This window comes from Apostichopus japonicus, chromosome 16 (assembly GCF_037975245.1).
Source record: "Apostichopus japonicus isolate 1M-3 chromosome 16, ASM3797524v1, whole genome shotgun sequence".
Classification (NCBI taxonomy): Eukaryota; Metazoa; Echinodermata; class Holothuroidea; order Aspidochirotida; family Stichopodidae; genus Apostichopus; species Apostichopus japonicus.
The window spans coordinates 21,873,955-21,895,481 of NC_092576.1; the positions used below are offsets into that span (position 1 = coordinate 21,873,955).

Genomic DNA, 21,527 nt, shown 5'->3' on the forward strand with positions numbered 1-21,527 from the left:
AAGCTTAACAATGTGGAAGACTCCCTGAAGAAAAGAAAAGACAAGACAAGACAAAACAAAATATATATATGTGTATGAATACATACATAGATATAAGTACAAATTAAATGTTCAATATATATATATAGTAATTACATACAGGTATAATTTAGTTTTAGTCAGTAACTAGCTATTATTTCCTTACAAAACCACTTCTTAAAGGATGTGACTGACTTTTTACTCTTTAAATCGTTCATTAGAAGATTCCATGTTTTTGTTGCACGGTTTTGTAGGCTTAAAGTTCCAAGTTTGGTATTGTAGAGATTATAGTGGGCATGATTAGCATGCCTCGTGTTATGATTATGTACATCTCTGTTACTGGTTAAAAAATTGTCAAAGGCAGCTGGTAGTAATCCATTCCAGGTCTTGTAGGCAAATAATGCAAGCTTAACTTTAATGAGATCGTGCAATTTTAGTAAGTTGAGTTTCTTAAATATGGGACTGGTGTGCTCACGTGGGGCTGAGTGTGTTATGTGGCGAATGGCTGCCTTTTGGAGTATTATAAGATTGTTAAGGTTGGTGTTGTATGTACCAGACCAAATAATGGAACAATAAGTGAGATGCGGGACAACCAGGGTCTGGTATAGTGTTCTGAGTATGTTTTCCGATAGATAATATTTCAACTTAGATAATATGCCAACATTCCGTGCAATTATACTACAAATAGTTGAAATATGGTTGCGCCAGCTAAGTTTACAATCAATATTTACACCTAAAAACTTAGTAGTATAAACTTGCTTAATTATTTTACCATCCATACATATATCTTTATTCCAAATAAGTGTATTACGAGTATTAAAGACAATGTAATTACTTTTTTGTACATTTAGTGATAATTTGTTGGCTGAAAACCAATTACAGAATTTATTTAATTCATTTGACACGTTGGAAGATAATGTGATTATGTCGTCGCTCTCGAAGAAAATACTGGTGTCATCAGCAAAGAGAATGATTTTGGCTAGTTTGGAGACATGACAAATATCGTTAATATATAGAATAAATAACAAAGGACCTAAGACTGAACCCTGTGGAACGCCACAACGAATTTTAGCAAGATCGGATCTAGAGTTTTTATACAAGGTATACTGATATCTGTTCGAAATATAGCTTTCAAGCCAGTTGAGAGTAGTTCCTCTAATGCCGTATGAAAATAATTTATTGATAAGGATAGTATGATGGATCGTGTCAAACGCCTTCGAAAGGTCGAGGAATACACCAATGCAATTTTTGCCATTATTAAGACTAGTATGTAAACTGTTAAGTGCATCTGCCAAAGCCAGTTCAGTAGAATGTTCGGGTCGAAAGCCGTACTGTTCTTTACAGAGAATATTATATTGGTTAAGAAAATTAAATATGCGATTGAACATAAGTCGTTCTATGATTTTAGAAAAACAGGAAAGCAATGAAATCGGTCGATAATTCTCATATACATTTGAATCTCCCTTTTTATAGATTGGTATAACCTTTGCCATTTTAAGTTTATCTGGGAATACGCCAGTGTTAAATGATAAATTACATATATGGGTCAAAGGCTTAGCAATAAAAGGAATAACATTTTTTATAATACCAGGTTTGAAATCATCATATCCTGCTGCTTTATTGGGTTTTAAGTTGGAAGTTGCAATTTTAATTAGTTCTTCTTCAGTGACTGGGAATGTGAATATTGAATGACTATTGTTATCACAGATGGTTTCATGTGATTTACCTTTTTTTATTTTACTAGCAAGCGATGGTCCAAGATTTACATAGAAATTGTTGAAGTTATTCGCAATGATATTTTGTTTATTTTCATCACTGGTTTCTTGGTCACCATCTTTGAAAACAGCAGGATATGATGATTCGTTACGGTTATTGTGCAACATTTCATTAATAGTACGCCATGTATGATTTGTGTTATTTCTGCTCTCATTAAATTTATTGTCAAAATAGAGCTTTTTCGAAAGTCTGATTACTTGATTAAGCTTATTACGATACGTTGTATACATAGACTTGTACATAACTGTAGGAGAGTTTAACTGACGTCTGTAAAGTTTGTGCTTCCTTTTAATGGAAGTCAAAATACCATTCGTAATCCATGGGGGTTTCTTTCTACGACGCTGTTTATGATTGATTTGGCGAATAGGAAAACAATTATTATAAGTTTTAGGAAAACAATTATTATAAGAATTGCAATGTACTTGTCTGCTCCTGGTTGAATTCATTTAATTAGAAGACTTTAAAAATGAATTTCAACCAGTACATACATGTATGTACAGTGTGTACAGTACATACACTGCACTGGGTGTATATGTACGGAGTGCCATGAGTGCCAGAAGACTATGTTAAAACCTAACACTAATATACACACTGTACATATGCAAATGGTTGAATTAGAACACTTTACTATAAAATGAATTTCAACCAGTACATACATCTATGTACAGTGTGTACAGTACATACACTGTACTGGGTGTATATATGCAGATCAGGGAATTCTCTTTTATCTCCATCTTTTTCACATTTTTACAATTTAAAACAGTGAAAAAACATCAACAAGGCTATGGGTGCGATTGTATGTCCAGACATTTGAAACCGTTAAGGAAGGTCGTAATACCACTGTAGGCGTTTGTCACCTGTATCGAATAATTATACTAGTTCTGTTTTTGGTGACATATTTGGCTTACTCTAGGAGATCAAACATGATTGTAACCAACTCGAAGTCATTTGTGATTCCTAAAGCCAGATCTCGAAAGAGATACTTTAAACAGACTTTTGTTAATGAAATGGAGGTAAACGACAAAGGCAAATGAATATATATTAATGTAATGAGTTGGAAAATTTAGAACAGTGAAAAAACTTCCAGCCTCCACCAGGATTCGAACCACCGGGATTTCAACCCGGGCCTCCTGCTTTATATGCAGACACCCTAACCAACTAGGCTATGGACGCTGATTGTTTGCCCAGAGGTTTGAAACTGTTAAGGAAGGTCGTAATTCCACTTTAGGCTGTGAATGTGTGAATTCGAGTTACATACGAATAACATAATGTGATTCAAAGAAAGTGAATACGCACAATCAACCCACATTTATATTCAGATACAAGGAAATGGTGTGAAACAAGAATAAAAGTAATAAATTTAAGGACGTGGATTGACTTACGTTATGATATGATGCGGTCTGTATGGATATGATGGTTAAACATTGTTTGAAATAGTGATACCTGTCTTCGATAACGACCTTCTCTGAACAAAGTTGACACAGCGATTCCTTGTCTTTAAGCTGGTAACGTAATGAATCAATACATTTATAAGTACTGTAATGTCAGTGTTGAAATAAAGGAAAAAAGGTTAACGAGAAATAGGGTCATCATGTAGAAATGAACGCTTAAATTGTTTACTACAACTATAAGTACATGGACAATACATAACATGAACTTTTAATTTCTATTAAAATTTTAATATTTAGTTTAAATACTATCAGCTACCAACTCGCATAGATGGAAGCTACGGTAGCATAGGATAAGAAATAAATACAAACCAGAAAAAGAAGTATTGATACAATTTTGCCAATAACCAACTCTTTATCAAGAATAATGATCATAGTATTTATAAATTATGACAACCAGTTCCTGAGTACACTTACCTCCCACTGGCCAGATTGAACATTTAGTAGAACTTCACTGTCTAATAGACTCCAACAGACTACATGGAAAAGAATGTACATGTCCATCAGTACTCATAGACATAATATTAATGTGAAATGAGTTCTTTGGGTAACATATTAACTTTGAAGTATTTACAGTTTTTCACATTCACCTTAGTGAATATTTAATCTATGGGTTACTTCCGCATAATGCTCTTTTTTGAGTTAATCAGCTTACCACTTCCATCAACCGATACACAATGCCTTTAGAATGTTTAAGACGTTTATATGTTTACAACTCTACTTTAATAATTTCAATAATTGCTTGCAATCTGCAACATTTTAGTATGTGTTTATGACAGTAAGTTTAATAGTATTTTAATAGTTGATGGAAGTGGTAAGCTGATTAATAATATGACTTTATTGCAAGCATGGACAATTAATTTTAGAATCTACCAAACACATTACCTTGATACATTCAGGGAAAAAATGTAATTTTCTTTCATTTAAATTATCACACATATTTAGAAGTCCACATGATTTCAAAGGTCAAACCACAGTCGTATGGATTTTTGTGTGATAGGCAATGGAAGTCAAAATACTCAACACTGTTACATTGAAATCCATGTTAGTCTATTGTTACTAACTCGAGATCATAGGCGTAGGAGGCGGGGGGCTGCAGCCCTCCCAACCGTATTTTTTGGTGAAAATTCGGGCAATATGCTGAGAATTTTTCGGACACCTACCAGTGGCGGAGCGTCCATACAGTCAGAGGAGGCGGATGCCCCCTGACGGACTCAAATGGACTGCTGGCGCCCTTTTCAGCTTTTTACAACTCTTTACTTATTCGCGATTATTGACTTTTTTATTGCGCTCTCAAATACCTATTGACATTTGTCACATTTTGTTGGTGTAATTTTCTGACAAATGGCGATGACACCATCTGCAAATTAGCAAGGCCAAGAAAGGGTCTTTCCGGCGATCTAGGGAGTATCTTTACTCAAAAAATTTCTGTACACTCCGCGCCAACCTGTGGTGGCGCTCCGCTTAGATAGTGTCAAAAGTGCCCCTACAGACCATTCTCTCCCCCCCTGACCAATACCCCTATAGCTCTGCCACTGGCACCTACTGAAAGAAGAAGAATTTGTTATGTGTTTTTCAATGGTTAAACTTATATTATTATCATTCTTGTTGTAACGACTTCCCCAATAATTATAACCAATATGGAAGGGTAAAAACACGGAAAATGATTGTATGTTATTGGCATGTGATGTAATAACCCAAGAATGCCTATATGATAAGCACATTAACATGTGGAACGCGCGCGGAGCACGCGAAAAACTTTGGTTATATTTTTCGGGCAAGTCGTTACAGCCCCCCCAGATCAAATGAGGCTCCTACGCCTTTGCTCGAGATATGACTATATATACAAACATATATTTCATTAAATGTAACCTATGTTGACTGAATGAGTCTTCATGCATTATATTAAAGTACGTGCTCAAATGAGTGCTCTGGAAATGGTCTTCGAAAGCTTACTAAGGTTATCATAATGTTCTTGATAATTAGTCTTTAAAATCTGACACATGATTAGCTTGAAATTAGAAATAAAGTCATTCACTACGTTATTGTCAAATTTACAAAGTATCACCGAATTATATAAAAAGAAAAGGAACACATGCATTTACTATAGGGAATGCTATAATGACGTATTTGGAACATGTACAACAGTTTGAACAATTTTGGAAAACTAACAACTCTAGCCACCAGAAAGATATATTGGTATTTGATTGTAAAATAGCGCAAACAATCTGAAGCAAGTTTGTTATTAAACGTTACGTCAAATTAAACTGGTAGGAAAATTGTTCTTTTGGGAGAAGAAATCTCCTTCATATGCCTATTATGGTAAAATCAAATCATTAGAGGCAGATGGATAAGTGCACTTGTTTAATGTCCATCACTGAATGTGAAGAATAACTAAATATTATGATTCACTTCCTTATAAACTGCATTACACACAATGCTGATTTACCTTTAATGTCCCATGACCTCATTTCTCTAGGAAGTAACTCCAATGAGAAGGAGAGAGGCAACGTGCAACCGGCGAACCTTTTGAGTAGAAATGAAGATATGAGTTAAGCTATCGAACAGAAGAACAATAAGTGTTTCAATTTTATAAAGACACCATTAACCTTCCAACTACTTGGGAATCCCCGGAGACTCCGTTTGGTAAGACACAATGTTTACACTAGCCTACTAGAATAGAATATGCGTCACTTGACTGTTATGATGAATGATATATGTTAAAAGGGCATTATAAATCCAGAGCGATGAAGCAGGGATTACACACACGTTCAGGTAGAATTATATACTTATCACAACCTTATACTGCTGACAAGTGCCCTTACATGTTATTGTTAATATTTTTCCTGTGTAACCAATGGCCAATGGCGATTAGAATTTTGCAACTGGTGGGCAAAAAATGCATTACACTCTATATTTTGGCGAGTGGCTCATTCGTTCACTGACTTTATACGATAGGCTTACTATTAACTTGTGAGCCAATCAAGAAAGGCCTATTGCCTAATGTTACACATCACATCACATTAGTATTATATTATATATTAGCACCAAGTGCATTGTTACAAGTAGGTCCTAAGGAACAGCTCTGTTCAACAGCTTGAAACTAATTTGATACTAATCCCTCAAACTAAAGATGCACGATACGTGTAACCAAAATGGAAAACAACAAACTTAAATATTTGCGTTACGACAACTCAAACAGGAGAACCATGTGTGTACGATCGGTACAAATAAAAACAGTGTTGTCAGTAGGTTAACCGAAATCGCGCGATAAGGCCTACCTGACATGTCAATAAGTTAAACATTGCATCCCAATTCAAAAGTCATAGGCATAGCTTCGGCTTTTGTCGACAAAATTTTAATTCTGTTCCAAATTGTTGACCCTTATTATGGCCAGCAAGAAAAGACGAAGCTTTGAATTCATCAGGTGTTGAAGAACTTGGGAGGGTGGCTGATCATTGTAGTACTTTGCTGCTAAATGATCAGAACAACCCAGATGGCTTGAAGAAATAAAGGAGGAAATTCAAAAAGAGTGGGCTCAACTAAAGTCTCAAGTCAGTCGCAAGAATATTCCATTTGGTTCTCTACCCCAGCTTGTAATCCAGGAAGGTGCAACTATCCTCTGTTGTCTGAATTATTTAAAGTAATGGTGGTTCTGCCAGTGAGTTCTGCAGCTTGTGAAAGGAGATTCTCAACTTTCAATAGAATCAAACCTTCCCACAGAACTTCTCTTGCCCCAGACTCTAAAGGATTTAACGCAAATTTCTGAGAATGGCCCGTCCGTAACATTTCAACCCTACCACATCAAATGACCGGAGGTGATTTACCAGCAAAGGGCGACGTCACACCGACGGATAACGATCCCCAAACACAACATCAAAACGAAAATCACCACCAACAAGCAACTCATCATATGAAGAACTAGTTTGCCAACCACCCCCCCATCCGTATCTTCGAACGATTCAACTTAGTTCATCACCATCATTTATTCATTTTCCCAAAGACAAGTATTCGCGGGAAGTTTAGCAGAAACAGAATGTGTGCCCCCCCCAAAAAAAGAAAAAAAAAAGCCCTCATATTTTCACAAAAAGTTTTTCAAGTACCAAAATGTACCTGCTATCTAAACTTTGTGGTTTCTTCTTTCATCAACAACAGTAAATGTATAAATTTCTATAAGGAAGTTTATTGCAGTGAACTTGAAGCAAGTCCAAATCGCATTTTTGTTCAACGACCAATGTCAATGGGAGATAACTGTATGAAATCGCTTACTATTTTTACATAGATTATGTACGGAGATTTTTCAGGTGCGGTGACTTTTTACGAAGTGTAGTGATACAAACTGAACTTTCAAGGGAACAAACGTAAAATAACAAATTTGCCGAAATAACATTACATATCTCGAAATGAACAACAGGAAGTTTATTGGATTAATTTTTAGTAAAAAAAAATGATAATTCACAAGACCTGACCAATGAAAGTTGTAAATGCGACACTCAGTAATACATCGATAATAATAAAAATTGTCAGTGCCAATACCTAAACTTATTTACGATATTAACACATGTATACATTGATACAGGAGTCTGATGTCATGTCAAGTGAAGTTAGAGATTGTCAGCCATGCCATTGCTAATTTTTGTGTCCTAAACAATGAATATGTTTGACCGTTTTATATTTTGATATTCGACAACTCAAAGAGATGTGCGTGTGAAGCAGTGGAAGGTGATTGGGGGGAGGTGAGTGCAAGGAGTGGAAGTGTTAACCTCTATATTTATTTAGTGTTATCAGATATCGCACTTATGTTTGTAAGGTTTAAATCTGGTGTAATGAAACAAAATTATGTAATCGATATAGGAGGCAGCTCCAAATGTGCTTCTACATGGCAGTGGTGGGTGGAGTGGGGGGGGGTTGGGGGGGGTTGGGAGTAGGGGTGTTGACTGGACACAAAGGGAACGTGTAGTGGAGTGTTGAAACAGTACAGTATATAAAGGCAAAGCTATTGTAGTGAAATTTCCTGGAATACTAACTTTGATGCAATGCAGGACACCATGTCCCATTAAATGCGTGCAAAACAAAGGTAAATTATTCAGTCCTTACAAATGGGGTGTATGTTAAGCTATATATACATATATAAATGCTCATTACGATTTTCATTATATATATATGTATATATATATATATATATATATATATATATATATATATATATATGTATGTATATATGTATATATATATATATATATATATATAGGTATGTATATATGTATATATATATATATATATAAATATATATATATATATATATATATATATATATGTTAATATATTTAAATAAATATATATATATATATTTACATTTACATATATATATATATATACATATATATATATATATATATATATATATATATAGGAATAATGGAAAAACTCTTAAACAATTATGCTGCATTTAGAGAAAGGCTGGATCTCGAGTGAGATACAATAATTGAATTAGGTAAGTGATTGGAAGTAAAACAGCCAATGTTTGGTTTTTCAGCGCTTTCTAGCAAAACTAGCTCTTCTTCAGTTGCATGATCACCGAAAGTGACAAGGAGTAGCAGGAATTGAAACTATTTTATAGAGAAGATGTCGGCATGGTTGTAAAGGCAAAGCGACTTACTGATTTCTGCTGAATTGAGCAGAAGTTTTAGAAATTCAGATTATTTTAATCCGCGTCGGATTATTTTAATCCGATTCCGTCGAAATTGTAAAGGAATTGTTTTGGTTTATCTGGGATGGCAAATCGTATGTATACATATATATATATATATATATATATATATATATATCAGGTGCGTATCCAGGGGGGGGCGTTGGGGGCGCGTGTGCCCCGGGTAAGAAAAAGAGGAGAGAAAAAAAGAGAAGAAAAAAGGGAAAAGGAGGGGGAAAAAAGAAAAAGAGGAGAGAAAGGAAGGGAAAAGAAGAAGAAAAAAGAGAGAAAAAGGAGAAAGGGAGGGAGTAGAAGATAGCCAAGACTTCGGGAAGAGAAAGAGGAACAGTCATAGTTAAAGCGCTGATCCCTATTATATACACAGGGTAGCCAGTGACAGATCAAGGATTACGGAGGGGGTGTGCGCCTCACCCTACCCCTTACACCAACAACTCCATTTTTGACGTTTTTTCCCTCTCTCACTAATGTATCTATATAAATACTATATATGGTCTATCATAACGCGTGTGTGTGTATGGACGCCTTAAGCAATTGTACAATTGTGCTATATGGAACCAACTGTGGCTGGTCTTGAACTCGACGGGGTCGTCGGGAACATGACGCATTTCGGGAAGGGGGCGACCGCCCCCCACGAGCAAATTTTCTTTATGACATCGCTGGTAATTTCAAAATAGACAATGCTTAGGTGCAACTTACAAGGCCTGGGAAGTGTCATTTCCAGCAATCTGGGAGGCATTTTCGGCCAAAATTTTGCTTGTACGCTTCGCGCCAACTCATGGTGGCGCTTCGCTTAGATAGTTTGCATATAGGCTTCGCCCCTCCCTTGGCAATTACTCGCTACACGCCTGTTCGAATTTGTAAAGCAAAGAGCAGATATAACATCATATCAGTGAGCACTGAAATGCCTGTTCCACGATGAACAGCCTCAAAAACTGTCTATGTGTGTAGTCGAAGGCGTAGCCCAATTGGATTGGGGCTGTAACGACTTGCCCGAAAAAAAGCCAAAATTTTTCGCGCGCTTAGCGCGCGTTCAACATATCGATGCCAATATCATATAAGCAAGCATCGGTCATTACATTGCATGGCATCGTGTACCGCACGGTCCGTCAAAGTAGCACAGTATACCGCCGGATGCTAATGTAAACAACCAAATGTCTTATGTAGATGGAGAAAAAGCATACAGATCCATTTATGTCAAACTCTCTTTTACAGTAGTAATGTCGGCCAATCTTAGAACTTTATTTTAATTACCAAGGAGATAATTTTTAAGCTATTCATTGCTATTTATTTTTCTCTCAGTAGGTGCCCGAAAAAAATGGGAGAAAAATTGGTTGCCGGGCGGGGGGTGGGGGCTGCAGCCCCGCCTCCTACGGGACCTACGCCTATGTGTGTAGTGTTCGGTTTCGATATACCTGATATCGGAAATATCTGCTATTTTCATTTCCTTCAACGAAGTTTTATAATAGCCATAGAGGTTTTAATATTTGTACACCAATAAATTAACTGTGTCTGAATTTTTGAAAATTTCCTGACCAACATTCTTCATCATACTTTCCTCTACTCGTGCAATTTGTACCTGTCTATTAGGGGTTGAAGGAGGTTTATCCCTATTGGTTGTCCATAGATTGAATTTTGTGCAACATTATGGGTATGTTTTGAAGTGATTTTTATTCACGAGAAATGTGAATTTTCAAATTCTCAACAAATAATCGGCTTAAAACCTTGAAAAGTGGGGCTTTCGGATATTGTGGGCCGTGACGTAGAATTGCCTACAAAAGCAATGATCCATAGGACATGCAATGAGGTCGAACATGATGTGTGACTGGTGACAATTTTCAAAAAGGTTATGGATGGAAAAAAAATTGAGAAATACTTGGTTCTCAGGCAAAAGTGTACATTTGGTTGGTCATTTTCAAGCCCGGGAAGTGTCATTTCCGGTGATCTGGGGGGTATCAAAACCAGAATTTTTTTTGTACGCTCCGCGCCAACCGATGGTGGCGCTCCGCTTAGATAGTAATTCGCGCACCCCGGGTTAGAAAATCCTGGATACGCGCCTGTATATATATTTATGCGTGTGTGTGGGTGTATGTATGTATGTATATATTCAATGACTAGTTGAACACGCTGATTTTTATTGATCAGCATCAGTTTGAAAAGAAGTAATATTCGTCAAAACTCGTCTCGCGAGGATCTCACCTCTTCTCAAGGCTCTACATTAAATTATTTGTATACTTTTTCTGTTGCTATTCTGTAACACTTATTACATAGTATACCTCGTTCAGAGTTCTAAGATGTTGCATTAATAAATCAAACGAACATTCTAACCTTAACCAAAGTCTTGTTAACCAAAGGTATACTCACGACAGCTTTAAGTGTTCAGAACGTAGCCCATAACTTATCATCTCCATAACGTCTTCCTCTGTTAGTATCCTAGGCTCCCCATTTACTTGTCTCTCTGTCTCTATGTGTATCTTCTCTGCCGTCAACCATCGATGCAATCTGAGTCCAGAGTGAAGTACAATAACATCTTCTTCACACTCCTTGAAAGATATTAAATATAGGAGAACATGTTGGCAATTGGAAAGTATTGCTCAAGGGCATACGTAAATATGAATAAAGGAGTCTCAAACAAAACTCTATTGACTTAAGTGTATCGCTAATACATTGTTTCTCCAGACAGTTCTTGAAGATAAACCGTACTATTGTAATATAGTCGTGTTACATACTTTATTAAATTATACTTTCAAAGAGTGTTTGTCATTAAAGCATTAACAGGAAGGATATAAGTGATGTTTGAATGTTTGATAATGTAAATTCAAAGGATTATACCAAATGATTAGTTAGAACAATCAGTATGGTTCATAGCCTCAAAGTACTGTAGCTTGTAACTCCATGTCAGGGACAGGGTGGATTGAAGACATCAAATGTTAAATACCTCCACCGTGAATCGACCATGAATATCATCAAATGATGGTAGTATTCGGTGGACTGGGATTGTTGGTTACTTACTGGTCAGTTATATTACCCTCTTGTCGCTGTGCTTCATGTAATACATGCCAATATAACAGCTAGAATTATTAAAAACTACGTTATGGTGAGTAATGGTTAATACCGATCTAGGTGTAATGCTTTTGAAACACCTTTCTCCACTAGCGTGTCACTGCAAAACAGTTGCGTGTGTTTATTGAATTTGCCTTATCACTGTGTATATACTGCATTAAAATTAAAATTATATTTGGTTCTTGTATCAGCATGAGTACATATGGGCTGCTTAAATCAACAGCAGATTGAACTTAAAGAAAATGTTAGAGCTGGCTGGCAAGAGTCAGTTTAAAATGTAATAGAGTAGAATAACACAATATTATAAGAATGATTTAAGAGAGTAGAATAACACAATATTATAAGAATGATTTAAGTAGGGTTAAGAAGCTGAACGGGATTGCCATTGACCAAGATCTGTATGAATAAAATGAAAGAGCCTAATGACATTATCAGTGTAGATTTAATCTTTATTGATCTGGATTGAAACCGTAAACATTATATTCACCGGATTATGTTTCCCTTGATGATAACTTCACATCAGCCAAGTAATTAATCTGGTTGATTCCTTAAAGTTGGTCTTATCAGTTTACTATCATTATCATCTCAGTAATATAGCTGATACTTTATAATCCTTATATCTCAGTAAGACTGACCAGTTTACTATCTTATCATCTCGGTTTTAAACCTAATCAGTTAACAACCATTATCCTCTAAGTTATATAACCAATCAGTTTAGACTTGTTATCATCTCATTAATATAACAGGTCAGTTGTACACTCATCCTACATACAACATGTGAAACAACTCATATAGGAACGAATGATGGACTCTGTTAAGAATTCAAATCATGATAGTCGAGTATTCGATGCTCAGATCAAGATGTAATAATCCATGAGACGATGAACTGATCAGAGAACACTCAACATCAGTGACGTCATCAAAGATCATGAAATCTACGGTGATAATAGAAAAGAAAACTAGAAGTATTTGTCATTACTTTAATATGGAGTAAAATTATGGAGCTACAAGACTAGATTGTCATAATCAAGTGATCACATTTATGATGTCGTAAGAGTATGTCAGTTTCATAAACTAAGGTTTATATGTGTTGTTTCCAGCCTCTATCTTAGGAATGTTATTGTTTTCAACTATATGAAGACTAAAGACATCAATCTCTCTACTTGTACATTATGGAGGAAGAAGGTACAGTATGTAAATTGTAACACCGTTTTATTATGACTAGACATACACAATTAAACATTTAACAATAACTCTGTCCAAGTTACTAATAAATTTCAAGAAACCTACGTTTAAGTCTGTGACACCCGACACCCGCTTTTGCATGCCTATGAAATCGAGTTCTCACTTGATAATCGATGTTAATGTTTGCCAATACATTCAGGTGGGGTGATGGGGTCACCCCCAACAACACCACCACCATGCATTTTAAACTAACACAGCATTGTAAAGAAGTTATAGCTCAATGTTGTGTTAAGACTCAGATATTAGACATAACATAAGTCAAACTATGCTTCCAGGGGCGTAGCCAGTATGTAGCACTGTAGGCCCGGGCCTACAGGGCGTAGCCAGTATGTAGCACTGTAGGCCCGGGCCTACATTTTTTTTGGCCAAGTTATCTTTTTTTTTTAAAACACCAATAATTCAAATCCATAAGCTTGCTGGACGAGTTTAAGAGTCAAGACAAGAAAAACTATTGAAATGAACGTAGCAAGAATATGGCTAAATTAGGTGACCTATTCTTCTGTCATCTAGGCTGTAATTTCTATCGCGTGCCGTTTCATTCAACACTCTACCCGCCGAAAAAGACTAGGATCCGATCTTGTCAGGTCTTTAACATCTACTGTAACTAAGACTAACCATGATTAACCATGCCAATAGCTTCGGCAACTGCTGAAAGGTCTTTCAGCGCAATGCGCAGAATAAAAAACTACATGCGTTCTATAATGAATGAAGAGAGACTCAGCGGCTTGGCACTCATGCAAATCCACCAGTGGCGTAGCCAAGGGGGAGTGGTGTGGGGAGACAGCCCCCATGAAAGCTTGTCGCCCCCAGTCGCCCTCCCACTGGGATTTTGGGTGTTGAAAAAAAATTACATGTGCGAAAAATATATCATTGGTCTGAATGGTCTCGAATCTCCATGATGACCACTCATGAACGACTCTTCGACCGCAGTCGCACATGCAGTCGCAGGGATAGCTTCCTTCGCCTGTAGTATGTCCGGGGACTTTTTGTGGCATCGTTCCTATAGGCCTATATCTGAGGCACTAGGGGTCATTCCTTGACCGACTTGGTGCAATATAATGTGCTCATTTCGAAGTAAATTTATTCACAGATTGCTAGTTGTCATGGGTTTGAACAAATGAGGGGTATTCTATCCAAACATAGGGCAAAATGGGGCTGGGGTTTCCAGTTCTCCGCATCATTTGTCAACTTGTACTGGGTTCTAATGTTGATGTCAATTGGAATCGCTAATAACAGAAATAATCCACCAAAAAATAAGGCTGCATGAACTTTATTGCAGATTTCTTGAGTGACGAATTTGAAATTTTCTCCCGAAATCACGCAAATAGATGGCTGCTATCCAGCCTGGCAAGTGCCATCTCCAGCGATCTGGCAGATATTGAAATCTGAAATTTTCTTGGTACGCTGCGCGCCAACCGATGGTGGCGCTCCGCTTAGATAGTAACAAGACGCCCTCCCAGGAAATGGTCAAGCCCCCTAGCGCTCCCCCCCCTGAAAAAATCCTGGCTACTCCACTGACATCCACAGAGACTTTGCAATGATGCTGTGCTGAAGAAATTTGCATCAGATGGCAATCGTCTGATAGCTCTCGCCTTCTCTTATTAGGCTAACTTACACATTTACTAGTTACAGTTGTATCAAAGACATTTACTAGCTACAGTTGTATCAAAGAAAATTACTGGTTATATAGTTGTATCAAAGACAATTCTGGCCTTTCTTTGTATCTACAAGTATCAGAATTTGAAAAGTAAGACTACTCTGTACATGTACCTTGCTAATTTTAAATACATTATGTAGTATACAAATAATGAATGGTTTCCATTCGTGCAATAGTGCAAATATTTCATTAGTTGAAAGATGTAATGTTCCATTCAACTCGGCTGCGCCTCGTTGAATGGAACAAATTACATCTTTCAACTCATGAAATATTTGCACGATTGCACGAATGGAAACCATTCAATATTTGTTTCATACAACATATTATATTAAGATGGGTAAAATGCACTCATGCAACAGATTGTTTTGAACAGACAGGTTTCTCTGATCTTACAATTGAAAAAAGTGCTACCAAAAAAGTATAAACCATGGTTCTATTTCATAGAGTGGAATAGAGCGGATTTTGCATGCAATCAACGAGCAATTGACCAATCAAATGACCAGAATACAATTAGGTGTTGTATAATATTGCATTACGTACTATTTTAACTCGTTTGTTTTTGGGTTTAAAAGAGATATTGAAAGAGGTGTCTCAAGTTAGCATGAGGCCAGGGAACCAGAATGAACACTCGGGAAGGGCCGTTTCCGGCCATCTGGGGGGTTTGTAAAACCAAAAAATTTCTTGTGCGCTCCGCGCCAACCGATGGTGGCGCTCCGCTCAGATAGTGGTGCCTACAACTTTGAAAATCCTGGCTACGCCCCTGGCTTCTGAAGGTTTCATTGAAGTCTAAAGTGAACCCTTTTCTGGAGAAGGCCCACAGACCCCCTCCCTGCCCCCGAAAGCATGTTGGTTTTACCAATTCCCTGTACAAAAAAGAAAATGTGTCTTATCTTTGCGTTGATAACGTCTTTGATGTTATCATACTGAGCTAATATTACCCATTAGGATATTTCAGGTACGGTACATCTAGTCCCTACGGTTCTGTTTCATATTTGGTCTCTGTTAAGTGTTAGCTTATTTTTCAGTTAAATCAACTTAAGCCCGCCCACTAATCAATATGCATAATATCAACTCGAAAATATATCACCATGTAACCTCTTTCTACCAACATATCAATACTAAGTATAAATTAGTTCTGGGCTTTGGTTGCGGAGTTATTAGCATTTGAAGATGTTTACGTTTGACCCCGTGACCTCATCATTATTCATAAAATGAGCACCAAAATCATTCGGGTTCATCTACTTTGTATGGCGCATCTATGTACCAAGTATGACTTCAATCCAGGTTGCCTTTGTTGAGTTATTGTGTTTACGAGCCAAGGGCGTCACACACACACACGCACACGCAATCACCATCGCATAGAATACTTGAGCCTTCGGGCAAGGAATCAAAAAGTGACTTCTGTGTAAAACAGGATTACTGTACAATTGAAGAATTGTTCACTTATTTCCGTACCCCATCGTCTTCCCTGCTGGTTACCATCAAATGTTCAAACCCAGGGGATTTCATCTTCATATCATTATGACTGAACCAATATACCACAATGCACTATCACATCGGTACCATGCAGTAAAATGTTCCAACATGTTTTAACATTGCACCGATTCACACAGAGTTTACAGTAACCAATGTAAATCTTTAAGCTTTGTCCCAGAGTGAAATCTGAATCATGCTGATAAATCGGTAGCATATACTCTTAGGATTGTAATCCCCCAAAAATAAGCTGGATTTGTTGGGATTACACATATTGTCAGTTCTCAATGTAATGTTAATAGCACATGCTACTGATTTATAGCACGATCCAGTTATTACTGTGGTACAAATGATTTACAGTAGTTACTGTGTTATCTGTTTATGTAGAGTGTAACACTGGTCTTGTCAACTGGAGTCGCCATTCAATTGAGCTGCAAGGTTTAACATTATAATCATTATAATTAGTCATCAGTTCGTGACATCTAATGGGATAGTTATTTTAGTTGATTCTCTTTTGCATGCTAGACAGGGTTCTACCCTTGTGTTTTCTTATGGCGGAACCTTTGTTATTATTAGCAGCTTTTATATTCGGTGGAGGAGTATTAACTGTTTAGGCGTTAATTATAAATGCATATCATAATACGAGGGACAGAGTTTTTTTTGCTAGCGTTACCGGACGCTGAAGGGTAAAAATGGCTGCCGTATATGAAAATATTTTAACATTTTGACAGTTTAATGACGTTTTATAAACGTCCATGGAAGAGGTGTAGGGATATACCTCTTCAGTTAATTTTGAATAACATATATTATATTTAAATACCTTATTCAAACCTCCCTCCCTCGGCCTTCAAACGATGGAACTACAAGCCGGTGGTTTTCTGCCTTGTATTGTGACCAAGCATACCGAGTTTCGTTATTACCACTACGTCTTAATGATCCTAGCTGTACGTGTGAGCTAACTATACTTTAAAAGGGCCTCAGTAATTAAGATATAACATGCTTTGAAACAGCTCTTGTGTTAATTCTGGAAAAAAGAAGACACCATTTGATACTAACACATACTTACACTAAGAATGTTGTTTGTTATCTAGACTAGTCAGGTGTCATTACATATGATGACACAAATTTAAAAAGAAAGAAACAAACCCCTTCTGATTGGCGTAACATACGCTGTCTGTTTGTAAATGTTTTAGGCAAAGTTGTTTGAGGTTAATATTTACACTAAATATTTCTAAACATTAAATTTCATTTATTAGAAAATGAAATATAATGATGTCCTATATCTCTAATTGACAAGTTTTATATTGGTTTGGTATTTTTTATTGTTATTAAATGGCTACCTCATTAATAATTGGTCATCGATTGCACGGTCAAATACAAACAGTATCAGGTTTTGCTCAAAATCCATCAATTTTTCTACAACATTCTTCTCTAAAGTGTTTCTATTTCTCTCCGATCTGGCCTGACACATCAAAACTGAGGGAAGCATATTGCCCAATAACTGTGTTTATCATTTTGACTTTTGTTGGAAATGTTGAGCAGTCACCTCACATCCTCGTAGGTTCATCTTCATTTAATACCTACACCGTTGTAATCATGTCAGTTGTGTCTAAATGGATCCTCATTGTAACTTAACTGGTGCATGTGATCCCTCAGGTACTAAAACATTTACTGTTTATATTGTATCCATAGTTTCCTAATATATTTGGTATTGCAACAGCTTGGTATGCTCACATTCAACAGTGAATGGTTTCTACTTTAGCATAGTCATGTTATGTTACAGTCGACGCTTGTATCACAATTAATAATATTGATGCTATAACCCAACGGAAATCAAATACCCATTAAGCATAATGTCGAGAGGGGAAGGGGGGGGGTGAGGGGGTTCAAGGCTGATATTTGTAATGCAATATTCAAATTTTTGTGTGAGTGAGTGTGTTGGCTTGTAATGCTCCATAACATCTGACTAAACATTGTAGTATTTAAATATATATTAGTTCTTTGATTAGCATTTTGTGACTGCGTGGCAGGAAGGAAGATTATTAAAACCATATCTTAACTTGACATTGAGAACGGTGATATAATCATCACAAGATATAACTTATTACTGGTTATCAATCTTTCCTCCCTGATGAGAAACAAGGTATAATACTCTTTTGTCTTATTTCTTTGTTCCGCAGTAATTAACACCTCCTTGCCTGCTACTAAATTACCGTTACTAATAAACAGGAACATGAATCTGTGTCTCTTTTACCTCTTCTCCTGGTAGATTACCATCATAAAACAAGGTTAAATAATCTTTTGTCTTATTTCTTTGTTCCGCAGTAATAAACACCTCCTTGCCTGCCACTAAATTACTGTTACTAATTAACAGGAACATGAATCTGTGTCTCTCTTACCTCTTCTTCTGGTAGATTACCATCATCGTCACAGGCCTGAAAGGAAGAGAAATATTAATTATTATGATATGTTGAAACTGTGTTCAGGAAAATGTAGTAGGGCGAGGCAAAAATTATATAAGTTATGATTATATATCTTCACAAATATCGAAGTAACCTATTCCTGACAGGTGAACGCACATCTGCATTGAGCACACTAAAGTCAATATAGGAGACAGACTCGTCATTCACTGTTAGATGCACAGACTTAATAACATGAATACATATATCAGCTATATAGGGAAGACAACATTAGTTTTAAAACACGTCATATAACACTGAGTGATGTCATTAAACAATGAGTGACGTCATAATGGTGAACTTCTCTATGAGATGATTGGATGGATACCAAGGACGACAGAGAAGATGACGAGAAGGGTATAAAAGAGGGCAGTATTCAAAGATAGAACTGTTTATACAATCCTCGTGGTTGAATCGATGGAATGTACAAACAATGGAAACTTTTCAAATATCCCATGAAGCAGTAAATTGGTTACTCCCGCCCATACCCCCTTCCCCCACCGCCCCAACTCCATCTTATATGATATGTTGATATCGTTTAGCTAACCCTTAACGGTATCCATGAAAGTTTGGGAGATGCAATTGGTAGTAAAAATCTCAAAATGGAGTAACAAGGAAAGAAAACGAAAATTAAAGTAAACAAGTGTAGATCTTTTAATGTTGACAAATTTCATGAAATATCATAACATTGTCTTATCCCCTCAATAGAGTATTTCTTCTAAATTTGCCGTGTCACTTGCGTATTTGTATTTAAAGTCTGTAGAAAATTATGTTATGAATAAATATTTCTATCCTTGTTTTGATTCATAGTCAATTGAAACATTGCAATATGAACACAGTACGCATTGCAAGTATTTCTTCAATACAAAATCCGTACGCCTTTTTCCCAATACTTTGCCTTAAATTGAAATGAGTTTGTTGAAATACTATACATTATACACTACACAAAACTATTATATGTAGTTTGCATATCACTAGACAAACTTAAACAGATGCATTTTAAGTTGTATTGTTTCCCTATTTTTAGTTACCCTAGGTATTTGTCAGTTGTGACCTCAACTGGGAGGTTTGTAGTAAGTTATATTCGCTTACTTTGGAAAGACTTGTCTTGAGACCTCCGCAACGTGTGAAGCTTTACTCACAGCTTACATTCACTGTTTAAGTCAGTTAGCTATTCTAGTACATTTGTACCGCATAGAACTTCGGCGGTTTTAACTTTATATTTCGGGCATTGCCCTGCGTGCGTTGACTACTGCTCTGCGAGCTCTTTTAGTAGACTCGGTTGTTTAATCTTTCACCTTCGGTCCATGCAGCTTTGCGGGTTATTCAGTTGATTATTTTAATGTAGCCTACCTAGCGCAGCAGCTGTTGTAAGTTAATAAGCCTAGACGTCCTACCAATACCAATACAGTATACTACTACTACTGATATATTGTTCGACACTATACTGTTGGGAACTTTCCACTATGGCTTGGCGTAATATTCTAATGCCACCGATAATATATTATCCTCTAACTTATTATATAATCACATAATTATCAATAAATATTAAATATGACAATTAGCCGATGATCAATTAACACGCATAAAACGCATTACCAGTTACCGACTATACCATAGTCAGTAAATCCCCTCCACACCCCACCCCGGGCCCTGAATACTTCGAGATCCTCTAATGCTTTCAAAACACGCTGGGAGTAACACAAATCTTTTGAAACCTTTTTTTTTAGTTCAGACAGCTTCAGTATTTTACCTTTTTGAATATTTCTCATAATACTGCCCTCTATTCATAGTGCTGAGAGTACAAACAGTGTTACCCAAAGGTTTCTTGAAACTTCAATGAAAACCTCAAATGTGACCCTTAAGTTGAGCTTTGACTTTATAAATAATTTTAAGGTTACTTTTCCTAACATGTTAAAGTGCACACATCGATAGAAATAACCTCAATATACAAAATAAGGCATAGTCATATTTGTCTAGTGATTGCATACGTTTGGTTGCTATGGTATCCATACAACAGAACAACGAAGGGGTTATTAGAGCTACACATACTACTACAGTGCTTCTTTCTATTTTATAATGTATTTCCATTTAACACTAATACAATAACCGTCCCCCACACCAGCCACCCCCCAATGAAAAACAATTGGTCAGAACCCTTGAAATGGAGTAATAAAAACAGCGCCTCTTTCTTTCATATGTGCAAATGACCAAAATCATGACCAGCATTACCACCCCCTTTTCATTCCCCAGTGAATGAGGTTGCCAGGAGGAAAATCCTGTGGCGACTAGATCTTTATTTTTCCCAAATTCTGGTCGCCCAGAAAGAAAATGTGATCGCCACTTTGATATGCTAAATATTAGTACAAAAAACACTAGGTCTAGGCTCATCATCGAGTAGCACTACTGTCAGTACTGACTACACTAACGTTAAACTTTAAAGCTAGTAGTTAGTACTGATAACAGTGGCTAGTAGTACATTTTTATTTTAAAATAATGACATAGGATAACGTATATTATTTTCTAACAAAATGAGTACGGTGAAAAATATCTTTATGTTATCATGTTCAAATACGTAGGTGTAATATAAGGTATAAATATCCTCAATAATTTCTATTTGCTTTTGTACCTTTCATTAACTTGTTAATAACTTCATATAATTAACATTACTTCATACATAA

The 21,527-nt window shown here is 36.4% G+C and overlaps 2 protein-coding genes across 4 annotated transcripts in view; one reads left to right on the plus strand and one right to left on the minus strand.

The window, feature by feature from the left end:
- The window catches only part of LOC139982813 (uncharacterized), an 890,000-nt gene that overhangs the window by 136,194 nt on the left and 732,279 nt on the right, over window positions 1-21,527 (minus strand). The window contains exons 61-65 of the mRNA XM_071995913.1: window positions 18,787-18,822; window positions 11,314-11,492; window positions 5,692-5,768; window positions 3,660-3,718; window positions 3,177-3,296 (exon numbers count right to left, since the gene is read on the minus strand). Of these exons, the coding sequence (XP_071852014.1) occupies window positions 3,177-3,296; window positions 3,660-3,718; window positions 5,692-5,768; window positions 11,314-11,492; window positions 18,787-18,822 (471 nt within the window). The remainder of the gene's footprint in view (window positions 1-3,176; window positions 3,297-3,659; window positions 3,719-5,691; window positions 5,769-11,313; window positions 11,493-18,786; window positions 18,823-21,527) is intronic.
- Window positions 1-21,527, plus strand: part of LOC139982817 (uncharacterized) — a 167,623-nt gene that overhangs the window by 38,516 nt on the left and 107,580 nt on the right. The gene's annotated exons all lie outside the window — the stretch shown is intronic.